Here is a 16,416-nt window from a genome sequence, read left to right as displayed (position 1 = left end):
TCTGTTGTTTTCTGACCAATGGCAGACAAGGAGAGTGAAACCAGTTTGAAGACAATAATAAATTCTGCAATTCAATTTGGTGCCACTTGAGTTTCAAGCGCTTTGCAGTCATATTCTGGGACAAATGGTTGCTGATGTGATGAAAACGCTCTGTCACATTATTACAATACAATAGTATATTGTGTTGTATTGTACAATGACTGTATCACTATGAGAGTAGTGTTTAATGCTCAGACGATTATTCAGAGCTTTATGTCTTTGAGTCGGGTTATATAAAGCAGCAGTTTATTCAGATCTCTGGCTCCAGACGAATCAGCTGGGCCTCACATCCCGTCCCGTCTGGACAGCTCCGTGCTGGGCTGCTGGATGGCAGCAGTCTGGTTCTGGAAGAGCGGTTGGAGGAACAGACCGAGCGTTCCCACCACACAAACAATCACAAAGATCCACAGAAACAAGCGGTCCACCACCATGGCCACATACTTCCAGTCCTCGATTACCTGTGGACACGCAGATGCACAGACATTGGCTCATTAATAAACCTATTGACCTGTTAGTGCACTAATAAGGGACGAGGAAACAGATTGAGGCAGAATGAGTCAGAACACAGTGCTGAGCATCCGCTATTGACCAGCGCAGCCACTCCATCTCTCAGACTGCTGTCCTCTGCACTTTTTGATAGTCACTATTATTCAGCGGCTCTCTCTCCTCCAGAGTGATTTAAGCACACGATCGATGCTCTTACAATGTGCTTTGGCTAAAGCGTGAGTGTAACCTCTGCTTTATCCCACCTCTGTTTGCTAATTGTGTGTCTGCTAAATAAATGCTCTTTGTTGAATTGAAATGACATTCAGATTTTGCTGTATAATCCTGTCTGTACATGTAAATACACAGAATTACAGCAAATGAAACAGTTCATCCACTACAGTCAAATCCATGACTCATTAGCACTTTCTTAAAAAAAAAAAAAGTAATTAAGACTTACAAACTCAGCTTCTTGGTTTAAATCTGACAAACTGAACAAATATTTTACGTTTAAGATTGATGAGGGCAATTATGGCTTGCGATTTATTAGTGAAACTATAAAAGGCATGAAAGGTCTAAAAGCCATCAATGCCACTCAAGAATTATTAGGATGATATGAAATTACTGACAGGTATAGGGTCAGAAATACATTAATTATTACTTTTTTAAAATAAATAATAATGCATTTGTTAAACAGATCAAAAAATTGGAATAAGAAGTCTTACCAAGGCTGTGTTTATTTGAAATAGAATTAATTATAAATTATAAATATCCTTACTGTCATTTTTTATCAGTTTATTACATCCTTAATGCTGAATAAAAGTATTCATTTATTTACTAATTTATTTTTTATCTTACTTGAATGGTACTTTTGAATGGTAGTATAACACTGTTTCCACAAAAATGTAAAGCAGCACAACTCTTTTCAACATTAATAATAATCAAAAATGTTTCTTGAGCAGCAAATCAGTATATCAGAATACTTTCTGAAGGATCATGTGACACTGAAGACTATGTAACTATGGAACATAAAAGAAGATAATTTCAGAAACATCTCAGTATTTTTTGTTCATATAATGAAAGTCATGGTGACCAGAACATCTTTGTTACCACCAGTCTACAAAATACTGTAAGTTCCACAAAAGGTTTGAAACAACATGAGGATGAGTAAACTATCCCTTTAATGTTTTTTTCTTTTCTTTTCTTTTTTTCTTTGTTTTAATGAAATATTCTTAATAAAAAAACAAAATCTGCCAGCAGGTGGTGGTAAATGTCTTGGGTCATTTACTCTTTCGATTTGATTCGTTCAAATGGCTGATTCATTCAGGAATTGTAACACCCCCGTCATTCTGTCTGTTTTGGTTTGTTCCGTATGCCCTTATTTGGAGTTCCTGTTCTCGTCATCAGTGTATCACAGTCACCTGTCTTTGTAATTGGCGTCCTTTAAGTTTGTATTATCCGGCTTAAAAGTGATAGTTCACTCAAAAATTAAAATTTGATGTTTATCTGCTTACCCCCAGGGCATCCAAGATGTAGGTGACTTTGTTTGTTCAGTAGAACACAAACAAAGATTTTTAACTCAAACCGCTGCAGTCTGTTAGTGATTTAATGGCAGTGGATGGGCACCAAATCTTTGAAAGTGAAAAAAACAAAAACATGCACAGACAAATCCAAATTACATCCTGCGGCTTGTGATGATACACTGATGTCCTAAGACACGAATCGGTCTTTGCAAAAAAAAAAAAATTGAACAATATTCATATAATTTTTTACCTTTGATAGACAGCAATGTCCAACTCAGCTCAGCATCAGGTGCATTACCTGTGTATGCGTTCTGGCCCAGATGGATTTGCGCAAGTAAACATAATTTTTTAGCTTTAAATCAGTTTGAACAATCAGGATAAGCACAAGTAATTACCATTTTGAATAGCCGCTATACCCACAATCTCTGTGCACTGTGTAAACAATGAGTGTCGTATACACGCGACAGATTGCTTCCAGCGTTTGCGTATACTACGCCAGAGTGCGTACACATGTACTGAGCCAGATGCTGAGCACGCGGTCCGGACAGTTGTTGGACATGGCTGTATATCAAAGGTAAAAAATTATATAAATATTGTTCTGTTTCTCAAACCGATCATTTTGTGTCTTAGGACATCAATGTATCGTCACAAGCCGCAGGGTGTAATTTGGATTTGTCTGTGCATTTATTTTTTGTTTTACTTTTAAAGGTTTGGTGCCCATCCACTGCCATTAAATCACTAACAGACTGCAGCGGTTTGAGTTAAAAATCTTTGTTTGTGTTCTACTGAAAGTCACCTACATCTTGGATGTCCTGGGGGTAAGCAGATAAACAAAATTTTCATTTTTGGGTGAACTATCCCTTTAAGGTTACTTTGATGTGTACATGTGTTGGTCGGAGACACAATTCTGCTATGGCGTCAAAGGTAATATGTTCTCTGCAAAAACACATAATATAGTGTTTAAAATGTAACACAATATCAAGTTCTCATTTACTGAACTATTGTATAAAATCACATTTAAACTTGTGATAGATCGGGACAAAATCAGCACTCGTGTTATATTGCTCTTGCTGCTGGTTTGATATCATTTGATTGGTTATGTTATGATATGTTAACGCTTTAAACCTAGTACTAACATTTCACAAGTTTACATTTTTACTATATTTTTGATCAAATGTATGGAGCCTTGGTGAGCAGAAGACACTTTAAAAGGAGGTGTATGAGAAAGTGTATCTGGGAAACAATTAAGTCACTCACACTTTGATCGTCATCATTTCCCATCATGTGGTCAGCTACATAGCGAACGCCATCCACAGCCTCCTGAACCTCAGATCCCCAGACTGGAGCAGTCCTGTTTCCTCTCAGGTCCTGTGTTAAGTTGTGTCCATTAGGCAGGAATTCTGTAGGCCGCAGATCTCCTTTCCGAGAGCCGTAGTTGAACTCGAGCTGAGGTCCCTTGTTGTAAATGTGTCCCGGTGATGAGAGAGCTGATGCTGAGGATGCGGCCAACAGTGCAGAGGCAGACGACGTCAAGGCAGATTTGCAAGGAGCTGCAAGGCCTAGCAGAGAACCGGAGTCTCGCAGGCGGCGCTTCTGCCGAAGGCGCTGACGGGCTGAGTTTCCACGGGGTCTCTGCATAAACAGCAGTGCTGGGAGTTTGACCAGGAACACCAGCTTGACCCAGTCTGGCATGCTGTGTGTGCTCGGAGAGCGATGGTGAACATTCAGCACGCATACACTCGTAATGATAGAGAATGTGACCAGCACCATGGTGAACATCAGGTACTTTCCTATCAAAGGAACGTCCAGGGATGTGGGCGGCACGATCTTGGAAATCAACAGGAGGAAGACAGTGAGCGCTAGCAGGACAGAGATGCACAGCGTCATCTTCTCGCCGCAGTCCGACGGCAGGTAGAAGACCAGGATGGCCAGCGAGGTGATGAGGACGCACGGGATGATCAGGTTGATGGTGTAGAAGAGTGGCTTGCGTTTGATGATGAAGTCGTATGTCAGGTCCACGTAGGTGGGGTCCAAAGCGCTGACCGTCCTCCTGCCCGGCAGAGCCAGGATGTCCCACTCACCGCTGGGCGTGAAGTCATCCATGCTGGCCACCTCAGACTTTAGCACTAGATCGATCTCAGTGTGATCGTACGTCCAGGATCGGAACTTCAGAGTGCAGTTCTGCTGGTCGAAAGGAAAGTGTTTGACCTCAATCTTACAGGCGCTCTTGTATATTGCAGGAGGAAGCCAGGCAATGCTCCCATTAAACAGGACGATGGCGTTGGTGAAGACCGTCACCTCATATGTTCCATCAGCACTACGGAACAGAATATCAGACATGTAAGATATGTTATTACTAGAGGTGCATTTTATATATAAAATCATACAAATCATACATATGTAACAAATCTCTTAAAGGAAGTGCTCCTAATCTCAGCTTGTTACCTGTATAAAAGACACCTGTCCCCAAAAGCAATCAATCAATCAGATTCCAAACTGTTCACAATGGCCAAGACCAAAAAACTGTCCAAGGATGTCAGGGACAAGATTGTAGACCTACACAAGGCTGGAATGGGCTAGAAGACCATCGCCAAGCAGCTTGGTGAGAAGGTGGCAACAGTTGGTATCATTATTCGCAAATGAAAGAAACACAAAATATCTGTCAATCTTTCTTGATCTGGGGCTCCATGCAAGATCTCACCTCATGGAGTTTCAATGATCATGAGAACAGTGAGGAATCAGCCCAGAACTACAATCTTGTCAATGATCTCAATGCAGCTGGGACCATAATCACCAAGAAAACAAGTGGTAACACACTACGCCGTGAAGGACTGAAATCCTGCAGTGCCCGCAAGGTCCCCCTGCTCAAGAAAGCACATGTAGAGGCCCGTCTGAAGTTTGCCAGTGACCATCTGAATGATTCAGAGGAGAACTGGGTGAAAATGTTGTGGTCAGAGGAGACCAAAATCAAGCTATTTGGCATCAACTCAATTCGCCATGTTTGGAAGAGGAGGAATGCTGCCTATGACCCCAAGAACACCATCCCCACCTTCAAACATGGAGGTGGAAAAATGATTTGGGGGTGTTGGGGGACAGGACAACTGCACCGCATCAAAGGGATGATGGACGGGGCCATGTATCTTCAAATCTTGGGTGAGAACCTCCTCGCCTTAGCCAGGGCATTGAAGATGGGTTGTGGATGGGTATTCCAGCATGACAATGACCCAAAACACATGGCCAAGGCAACAAAGGAGTGGCTCAAGAAGAAGCACATTAAGGTCCTGGAGTGGCCTAGCCTGTCTCCTGACCTTAATCCCATAGAAAATCTGTGAGTGAGCTGAAGGTTTGAGTTGCCAAACGTCAGTCTTTTAACCTTAATGACTTGTACAGGATCTGCAAAGAGGAGTGGGACAACTTCATTATGCATGTGTGCAAACCTAGTGGCCAACTAAAATAAACGTCTGACCTCTGTGATTGCCAATAAGGGTTTAGCTCATGTTTTGCGAAGGGGTCAAGTACTTAATTCACTCATTAAAATGCATATCAATTTGTAACATTTTTGAAATGCATTTTTCTTGTTTTTTGTTGTTGTTATCCTGTCTCTCACTATTCAAATATATCTACCATTAAAATTATAGACTAATAATTTCTTTGTCAGCAGGCAAACATACAAAATCAGCAGGATATCAAATAATTTTTTTCCCTCACTGTACATTTCTGGTGGCTCATTTCTAGCTAGAGCCAGTTTCCGTTCAGTTTCTGGTTATTATCTACTTCAGCCTGCAGCATCTGGGTTTCTTGTATCATCAACACTCGCTGGCATCACTCACTTGTTGTACAGCACTATATCAGGCAGCCAGATGTGTCTGGAGGGGATCCGAAGCTTGTCGATTCCCTCGTACTCTGCCGGGTCCCACGACAGTCGATAATCATTCCAGTTCTGCAGATAATATTGCAATTGTCTTATTATTTCATATATGAGCTTTCCCAGACCAGCCACAATTACACGCTTGATTAGCAGTGTGATGAATGGACGTGAGCGCACTGATTATTGGACAGGACTCGCAATGGATAAATTCAAGATCAACCACAAGGACATCAGAGCTGATGATGCTTTAATTGAGTATTAACTGACATTTGATAAGCCTCTGACACTGACCTGAGTGAGCCAGACGTTTGTTGTCATAATCTGTTCCCTTTCATTCTGGAAGCAAAGAAATAAAAACACATAAACACACTGATAATACCACTAATACAGACTTCGGAAACATTTTATAAGTGCAGTGACTGCAGATATTCTAACATAGAAATGTGACATTCAATGAAACAGCATCTTTACAGCATCATTATCCCATAGTCACTGTGATCATAATCATTTCCTCACAGACTTGAACTTTGCAACTAATAGATTATGACAACTGAATTTAGGCAATAGATGAAGAACATTAAAAAAAGTATTCATACCCTTAACTCAGTACTTAGCAGAAGCACCTTTACAGCCTCAAGTCTTTTTGGGTTTAATGCAACAAGATTTGCGCATCAACATTTGGCAATTATCTGCCATTCTTCGCCTCACCTCTTCACCTCTCAAGATCTGTCAACTTGGATGGAGACTGGCAGACATTTTAAAGTTTCTCCAGAAATGTTTGATTGGTTTCAAGCCCGGGCTTTGGCTGGGCCACTCAAGGACATAGTTGTCTATAAGCCACTCTCACTGTGTGCTTAGGGTCATTGCCCTATTGAAAGGTGAACCTTCTGCCCAGTCTGAGGTTCTGAATGCTCTGGACTGGGTTTCCATTAAGGCTATCTCAATATTTTGGTACATTGAGATTTTCTTCTACTCTTACAAGTCCTTAAGTTTTAAACTTCTTCCATTAAGGTTAATGGAGGCTAGTTGTGAATTAAAATGTGAATGAACGTAACAATATCTCTGCACAGGTCTCATAACTTATTGAAATGTATTTTGAAATCTCTCTGATTAGCCAAACTTTTAGGCCATTGATATACACTACAAAACCACAGATATTGACATTTTGATTGCTGTCGAGGTCCGGTTTTGACTCACCACACTGATAAGCTGTGCCAGAGAAACCTGCAGGACAACCGTCACTCTCTCGGTCCTGTTCACCGCCGGTCGGATCAGCTTATTATAGCGCTCCTTACCCAGAAGCCAGTTCATCAAACGCTCCTCTGAGTCTGCACAGACTCCACCTGCAGACCACCAAAAATACATCAGAACAGTAACAGCCAATTTCAGCAGATGGTTTGGTTTCTGAAACATGAAGACGTCCAGTTTTTTTAAATGTTTTTAAAAACCTTTTTTCTTGAGACAAGTCATAAAGGAACATTTCAGTTTGTGTTTAGCAAACATTATGAGAATGTCACTTTTGAAAGTTCTCTGAACTTTCTGAAACAAGTAGTAACATTTAAAAAACGCTAGACGAATGTTTAACTAAAATGTTTCAGAAAAAAAAACATGAATAATGTATAATGTATATACATGTTTGTGTGCTAATGTTTTGAGAACATTATTAAATAAAGACCAGATAACTAAAGACCAGGTAACAAAAATGGTTTGTACATAACTTTAAGAGAATCTTAGTCAGATACATACATTAGTCAAAGTTCTGAGAATGTTCCTTGTTAGCTTGATAAATCTAGACATATCAAAGCAGGAAATATAGAGGTCTGTGTCTAAGATTCATAAACCAGATGTTCTGTGTATCACGATTGTAAGGTAACTGTATTGGTAAAAATATTACACTGGGATGCAGCACTGCATTTTAAGTTGTGACCTAGACTCATGTCCACCAAAATGCTCAAAAAGTCAGATGAATGGCAACTTTGAAAAAGAAATGATAGAATTTTCACTCTTAGATAAACATGTGATTTCTGAAAATACAATGGTGGTAAAGCATGTTGATAAATGTTATCTGTCAGCTAAAGTCTCGCTCGCAGTGTTGACTGTAGAAGCGCAGCAGTAGTTTAGAACGAGTTGCAGAGTCAGCAGAACACAATCACAATCAACCAGAAAACCCTCAACATCAGACACATGCAGTGTGAAGAGCATTAAATCATCAGCCAATAGTTTAATCTGCCACAGAGATTCATTTCTGTAGCTAATTGTAAAGTCTGTAAAACCCCATATATTTGATTTAGTACAGCTGTCATATGGTACATATTTCTGTTTCTCTGATCATGTAGTGCAATGCAATCATGTAGATCAATTGAGTATGAGGATGTTTATCTCTCGTCACAGTAGAGAGGAATAATTAAACATTAATGGACTATACAGTGGTGGCCAAAATTATTAGAACACTAGTATTTTCACCAGCTAAAAATGGTTTTAAGTCAGTTATTTCTATATTTTGCTGTAGTTTACATTTCCAAACATTAATTTTGCCATTAATTGTAATAATCCAGTGAGATTTCTGTTTCCACAAGGAGTCTGACAACAGCCAGTGCTCCACACATGTCCCCAGTCTGTCTGGAATGACATTAAGAAACAGAACAAACGGAGACAGACTAAATCCAGAAGAACTGTGGCAACATCTAAGATGCTTCATGAAACTTACCTGCAAAGCTACAGTATTGTAGCAAGTCCATTTTTTCATTACACTCATATAAATAATGCTGAGACACAGTGTTTTCTTTGGCACAATCTAATCTGACTCAGGACAACACTCAAATGAGTTTTTATTGGCGTCCAATAAAATAATATTTATTACAAATCATTCCTACGTTTCTGCACAAATGGTTAAATTTATTTTCAGTATGCTTCATCATCTTTTTTGGAGATCATACAGCTCTAATGAGGTGCTGCACCCAACACTGTTAATGCAGTATAAAAAACATGGACTAATCACTGAGACTTGCAGCTTTAATTGTGATGAATTAATGTTAATGAGCAGTGATCTGCGTTAAATTAGAGACACCCAGAGCTACACTGTAAGCACTACCTTTGTAATGCTGATTAAAGAAGCACAAAACACAAGAAATGAACAGCAGACCCACAGGAACAAACAGACAAAGCAAAACTTCGGTACAAACACAGATCTGATTCAAAGTGATGATATGAAGAACCAGCAAAAACCAAATACAGCAGAAAACACTACTAGATGATATACCAAGTATCATTTCCAGAAAAAAAAACTGAAATAAAATAAAATATTAAAAAGTAAACTTCTTTTATTTTCTTTTTGTTTATTTGATGGACTAAAGACTGTCCCATAATACTAGTGGAACCCATCAAAGCCTGTTCTCCTTAACTGGAGGATCCTCTAATGGGGAACCACAGGTCCTCCACAAGCAGTCTACAGTTTTAATGCAAAAGCTGGTCACATGCAGGTCCATTTAAGGACATACAATCCCAAAATCATGAGCATGCAGCCAGTGTGATATTTGTTAAATGGTTTTATAACCACAGGCTGTCCTTAGCTGTAGACAAGAGACAGAGCCACACAAAGACATGGCCTCAAATGGCCAGCGAACAGTGAATGAACGTGTGACGGATGAACAGCGTTCAGTCTCTCATGCATTATAGTGCCTCAGTACCACTGGTATTACAGACTTCTTAAAGGTACAGAAGTATGTGTTTGAATTTACTTGGCCTACATTTGTCCAAATATTACCAGTGCTTTTGGACATTACTGACAGTCATTAGCCTGAACGCATGAGGTTGAGATGAAAAGCGGTTATTTTACATTTGCATATCTCTCTGTTTCATACTACACCATACTATTTTTTTTTTTTTGACATATAAGAGGTCATTGTACTATAAAAACATCCTGTAAGTTTCAGAGCTCAAAACTTTGTTGTTAGTCTAAAAACAGCTTATATTGAAGGCAGTCTGCCAAAACTACAGGTTTTTGAATGATGTAATAGATAGATAAGCACTGCCTCCACAAAAGAAGACTGACATTGCTGCTTTTTTAGCCACACCCACCAATTTGTGCATAGTGTTTAACAGAGAGGTGAACGTACAGGTCTATACAGAAACCAAACAATAAAGATGGCTCTAAAAACAACAGGACGCTCTGCAGTGCCAATTTGTGGAAAAAAACAGTCTTTGCATTGCCTTCCTTCTGATCCCAACATTAGGAAAGAGGGGATGAACTTTATTTATTTTTTATTCCACACTGCATCAGTAAGAACTAACCAAGGTTAAAGGAGTCATCGGATGCCCATTTTACACAAGTTGACATGCCTCAATAAAAAGTCTATAACATACTTAGGTTAAAATTTCTTAATGGTAGTGTAAAACAACACCCTTTTACCTTGTCAAAAACAGCTCTGTTCATAGCAAGCTGTTTTGGTGCATGTCCCTTTAAATGCTAATGAGCTCTGCTCACCCCATCCCTCTCTTCCGTGGGTTGATGAGTGGTTCTCTATGAGACTGTAAATTTTAGCTACATTTAGCCAAGAAACTTGATAACTAGCATATTATTAGAAAAGGTGATTTGCAAAGATTCATAAAATACCCTCATACTCACTTCTTCTTTAGATGAAGCTGGATCACAAATGATTTGTGCAAACATAAACACATTTAGGCAGATCAGGGATCTGTGCATTCCCTTCAAAAACGAAAGTAATCTTCTGGTTCTTCAGCAGCTCAGATGTCAGGAGTAAATGATGACTGCTATGTTCATTATTACGTCCAGCAACAAAACACCTCAATCGCTTAGGAGACATTCTTGACTATTCCTGCTCTGGCGTCGAAACAATGACGGACAGTTTACAGCTCACTCAGGGTAAGACATTAAGGTAAGACGGCAGTGTCAATCAACTCAAAATGCCTATGTTTTGAGTTATTTATGAAAATTGGTCTTCATAACATAAGGATCACATCCAACAGTTGTGATTTTCTGTTTATACAGTACAGACCAAACGTTTGGACACAGCTTGGACACACCTTTGAACCAAAGTTTTCTTTATTTTCATGACTATTGTAGATTCACACTGAAGGCATCAAAACTATGAATTAACACATGTGGAATTATATACATAACAAAAAAGTGTGAAACAACTGAAAATATGTCATATTCTAGGTTCTTCAAAGTAGCCACCTTTTGCTTTGATTACTGCTTTGCACACTCTTGGCATTCTCTTGATGAGCTTCAAGAGGTAGTCACCTGAAATGGTTTTCACTTCACAGGTGTGCCCTGTCAGGTTTAATAAGTGGGATTTCTTGCCTTATAAATGGGGTTGGGACCATCAGTTGTGTTGTGCAGAAGTATATAGTATATATAGAATTAAATATTTTATAGAATTAAATATAATTCCATATGTGTTAATTCATAGTTTTGATGCCTTCAGTGTGAATCTACAATTTTCATAGTCATGAAAATAAAGAAAACTCTTTGAATGAGAAGGTGTGTCCAAACTTTTGGTCTGTACTGTACATTTCTCTTGTAATAGTGTCTAAACCATTACAGACTTTCCTCTATCTCATCCGTTCTGCTTTTTCAGTCACGCACGTAAAGTTAAACTTTTATTCAAATTCCATACTGATTATAGCGTAGAAAGTAAGCAAATAGCGCTTCCATATAGTAACTAAAAAGCTGTCACTCAATTCTATTTCGAAACGACAAATATAATATCTTACATTGTGCACGTGTGGCGTTTAGCATTAAGTGAATTCTCACTCTCACCCTGTATCTATTTATATATTTCTTTAATAATATCTTAACATATTATCTTTTCTTAACCATTTGCACACAAAAGCATTATCCGACTCTCCTCCTGATCACAGACGGAGGTTTACAAGCCACTTTTTCCTGCGCTTTTAAGTCAATTTCTTGCCTTTCTCCCTTTATGAACAGCAAATTTTTCATACATGATAAAAGCTCCTTGTGGTTTTCTCGGTCTGACCGATTTGAGCGTCCAAAAACAAAGCAAAACATAGACATTTTAAGTTTCTGCTAGTAATTCCAATAGAGAAAAATCACTTCCTGCCCTCCAGCTGCATTTCGCGCCACAGCGATGTGGACTATATTGGATCTGACAGCGATGTCGCAACAAAATTGTGAGTAACTGTTTTTATTACGTGGTCAGGTCACTATTACTTTGTCTCTACAGATCGTTTGATATGTACTGAGTTACATGTTTTAAACCTAAATCACAGCATTACTTCCATCTATGAGGAAAGAATGTATGCTGTTAGCCAATCATAGCAGTGGGCGTATTTTTACTTTATTTTTCCACACCTAAAGTTAATAGAATGCTAGTTGATAGTAACACTTATAGAAAGTTCATTCAAAACTTTCTGGTCTTTTGTTTTTAAACATTTGCACAAAAACTGTAGCTATAAACTGTTCATTAAACTTAGTAAAACACTGTTTATTTAGGACCCTATGATTACCGCAAAGCAGAAAGTGCGTACGGAATCACGGAATCAAGTCTTAAAAATGGAATTTACTGTATAACACGGAATATCACGGAATTTGCCTATTTAAAATATGAATCCTGCATGTTCTGCACATCTCTATTTGAATGAATGACGCAGACGCATGATTTTGTTTACCACACACATACTGAAGCGCATGTGACACTTGTGGTGTTTTTAGCCTCTGCCGCCTCAATATATGAATACATGAATACTAGCACTAGGCAACAATTAATCACAATTAATCACATCCAAAATAAAAATAGTGTGTACATAATAAATGTGTGTGTGTGTGTGTGTGTGTGTGTGTGTGTGTGTGTGTGTGTGTGTGTGTTTGTTTTTGTGACATATCAGGACACAAATGTGTGTAATAACATGGGTATGACATAGGTATTACAAGGAGAGGGTGACTTATGAGGACATTGCCCATGTCCCCACTTTTCAAAAGGCTTATAAATCATACAGAATACGTTTTTTTGAGAATGTAAAGATATGCACAGTCTCCTGTGAGGGCTAGGTTTAGGTGTAGGGAAGGTGTAGGGTGATAGCAAATATTGTTTGTACAGTATAAAAACCATTACGTCTATGGAATGTCCCCACAATTCACAAAAACAAACATGTGTGTGTGTGTGTGTGTGTGTGTGTGTGTGTGTGTGTACACTGTGTACTGTGTATATTTATAATGAATATATAAATACACACACATGCTTGTATATATATATATAAAAAAAAAACATGTTGTGTTCATTTAATAAATATATGTATAATGAATACACCCATCACTTCATGAGCATTTTCCTGTTACTTTTGGGAAAAAACACCATTACATCAAATACAAACAGAAACGTAAAAGTCTTCACAGAAACCAGTCAAAATAAAGGTTTGATTTAACTTGACATAAATATTACTTAATGTAATGATAGTGCTACTAATAAAAACATCATTAAAACGGTATTTAAGGAATATTTACCAGAAAACTGTAAATATACAACATAGTATTTCTGTAAAAAAAAAAAAAAAAAAAAATAATAATAATAATATAATAAATGAATTCTTTATAAAATCTAATTAATGTTTACAAATTAATTAGACATGCTTCTGATCAATAAAATTTAACTAAACTATTAAAATGTCATCCATAAAACTAATGGAAAACAGATTCACAGAATTTGATAAAAAATAAAACTGAATTTAAGAAAAATAATAAAACGTATTTAATTAAATTTTTAACGTATTTAGGGCCTCAAAAATTTAACTTTTGTTAAACTTTAATAAATTGCTATTAAATTGTGTAAGTTTCATGATTTCAATTAAATAGACATGCTTTTTGATCAATTTGGGTTTTTTTATGTAACCATTAAAATAAAGTCTAAAACATTTTTAATTTGGAAAAAATAAAACTGAATTTGTGAATTTGTGATGCCTATTCATTTCATTTGTGTCTGCTTTATTGTATTTGTCCTTTAGTTATTACTTACATCTATTTTCTTATTATGAAAAACAAAGATCAAATAACAAAAATGACTATATCATTATATAAATTGTTATTGTAAAATAAAATGACTAAATTATGAAATAAGATTTGGCTTTATCTTTTATAGCTAACTTACTAAAGTTACAAAGATCTATACATACCTGTAGACTCGGTTGCTCACCACATTTTTAGTTTAGTCAACTCAAATATCTAAACTGTCACTCATTTGAGTTGACTTAACTTAAAATTTTAAGGCAGCAAGGTAACAAACAGTTGACTCCACAAATTGTGTTTTTATTATTATTATTTTTTTACAGTGTGGTACTGTGTAGTGGCACTGGCATGTTATTTTTATTATTTTATTTATTTATTTATTTTTAAGGAGAATGAAATGCTTTTTTAATAGATAAAATAACTATAATCTCCATTTGGATCATCTATTATTCAATTACTTTACCTGTCATTCTATATTTTTTGTCGTAGTATTGGTAATCAAGATATTTAAATCAGGTACTGTATCGCAGTTAAAATTTTGTTATCATGACAACACTAGTAAAAAGTGATGTGAACACAAAACAACCCAAATAACTCACTCCAATTTAAATTCTCATTCCAAGTTGAACTCAAAAGTTGGCAGCCCTATTAGATTGTTATGAATATTAGTAGTAACTGAATTGTGTGACAGCTGGTCACGTGATAGTAACATGGCGGCCCAGGAAGAGTGACCTGCTCCATGTAGAATACAAACAGCCTTACATAAAACTCTATTATGACTGGTGTATTTATCTCATGAAAATATTCATCACTTTAATGGTACTTAACAAAAGTGCCACCAATTTCGTTTTGCAAAAAATCTACAATGGTAGTCTACCTTTAAATAGTTCAGATGTGTAAGATGTCCTACTCAAAGATAGAGAGAGAATGTTGTGTTTTTAAGCAAAAGGAAGGCTTTCGTTAAATCCGATCCGCATCCTAATAAAGCAACAATCACGTTTTCTTACAATTTTACAACAGCAATAAATCAGCAAACCGACAAAAGATATAAGCAACGGCATTTAACTTGTGAAGCTGAAGAGTTGCATCGAATATAAAACACTAATGGCAGAATAAGTTTTTTTCACTTACTTCGGATTAGGGTAAATATGCAAACGAAGATGGTGAGCGCGCGTGTCATGGTCGAGCGTGTGTTTCCCTGATCATCAGTCCCATTCCGCCTCATACATCGCGATACAGAGCAGTACCGCACAGAACTTCACCAGAGCTAACCGCGATGATGGTGATGAAGCGCTCGCACCCGCAGCAGCTAGTCTCTGTAGCAGGGATCATCCAGGACTCGCTCCTGTTCCGCCGACACTCGCTCACTCACACACACAGCGCGCTCCTCTTCCCTGCCTCTCACAGCAGAACGGGGCTAGTTGTCACAATTTTTTTGGTTGAGTTATGAAAGTCAGGTTTGTGTAGGCACGGTCATGCCAATAATAGAACATTTTCTGTTTTAGAGTTATTGACCAGTGGGGGGGAAAATGTTAATTAAACTCGTGACCCTCTGTGACAACATGCCCCCAGATGCACTATAAGCGCTACGTAGTCAATATTGTCTTTTCAGCAAAATCCATTTAGTAAAACAATAATGAAAAACCAAATGTAAAGGGTAAAAACAGCAATCAGTCTAATAAAAAACAGCCAGGTGTTTGTGTGAATGGTGTCAGGGCAGGTCATTGCTCTCACTCTGACCTCCATCCATCACGCTTGTCTTCCTCCGTTTGCTGTATCACTTCCCTTTCCTCTTTCCATCAGTCCTCACTTCTCAATCAACCGTTTTACATTCAGAGTTCAGGAACGAAACTGGACATTCTAAATTGTGGCACAGTGCACAAAATTACTCAAATAGACATTTTAGTGGTAAATCGACTTGTAACTCTAATTTGTAGCTAAAACTGTATATAAGAAAACATGACCACAATGCAAATTATAATGTATCTGGAAATATCTGGATGATGCAGTATTCATATTTTGCATTTTACAAATAGACTAGAAAGACAGATACTTGATCTGTCATGTCAGGTTTGTAAGCTGCATTATGCACTAAACATCTAGGAGAATAATTTTCTATCTGCATTTCAGATCCCTAAATAAACATTATCACTGTCATTTTCTCTTACAAAGAATATTTTTTTGATCTCTCTCTTCTTTTCCTCTCAGATCTCCTCATGTAATCATCTTCTCTACTGTTGAACCACTGATCTTGCCCAGCAGATCTGCTCATGTGATCTATTGCTTTCTCGAACCGAGCTCTTCACGTGATCTTGCTTTTTCAGATCATCCACAGGGTCAGAGTTTGGGCTAAAGACTCTCAAGGTCTGGTCTGTGACAGATATCTGTGTTTGTGGAGCAGAGAGAATGATGTTGTCCAGTCATCCAATCTCACCCACGCTGATTTATCTCTCAGCTGGTCTACTGAATGAATGGGGGAGGGTGGACTAGCTGGACAAGAGACGCGACCCTCTCTGATG

The 16,416-nt window shown here is 37.8% G+C and overlaps 1 protein-coding gene across 1 annotated transcript; it reads right to left on the bottom strand.

Annotated features, from left to right (window-relative positions):
• Positions 1-323: 323 nt before the first annotated feature.
• On the bottom strand, positions 324-15,077 carry chrnb4 (cholinergic receptor, nicotinic, beta 4 (neuronal)). Its single transcript, XM_073850034.1, has 6 exons — positions 15,029-15,077; positions 7,111-7,256; positions 6,205-6,249; positions 5,876-5,985; positions 3,303-4,362; positions 324-497 (listed from the first exon to the last, which is right to left on the bottom strand). The coding sequence occupies exons 1-6, from the start codon at positions 15,075-15,077 to the stop codon at positions 324-326; spliced, it is 1,584 nt and encodes a 527-aa protein (XP_073706135.1).
• Between the last annotated feature and the right edge of the window lie 1,339 nt (positions 15,078-16,416).

Source organism: Garra rufa, chromosome 11, assembly GCF_049309525.1.
Source record: "Garra rufa chromosome 11, GarRuf1.0, whole genome shotgun sequence".
Lineage (NCBI taxonomy): Eukaryota > Metazoa > Chordata > Actinopteri > Cypriniformes > Cyprinidae > Garra > Garra rufa.
This window is presented reverse-complemented; position numbering and strand designations above follow the sequence as displayed.

Bases quoted from the DNA above. Each gene is read 5' to 3' on its own strand.
- chrnb4 (XM_073850034.1), bottom strand. From the start codon at position 15,077: ATGACACGCGCGCTCACCATCTTCGTTTGCATATTTACCCTAATCCGA. The intron at 7,257-15,028 runs GTAAGTGAAAAA...GGTGGTCTGCAG, and splicing joins CATATTTACCCTAATCCGAA to GTGGAGTCTGTGCAGACTCA. The intron at 4,363-5,875 runs GTGAGTGATGCC...TCTGTTCCGTAG, and splicing joins GATATAGTGCTGTACAACAA to TGCTGATGGAACATATGAGG.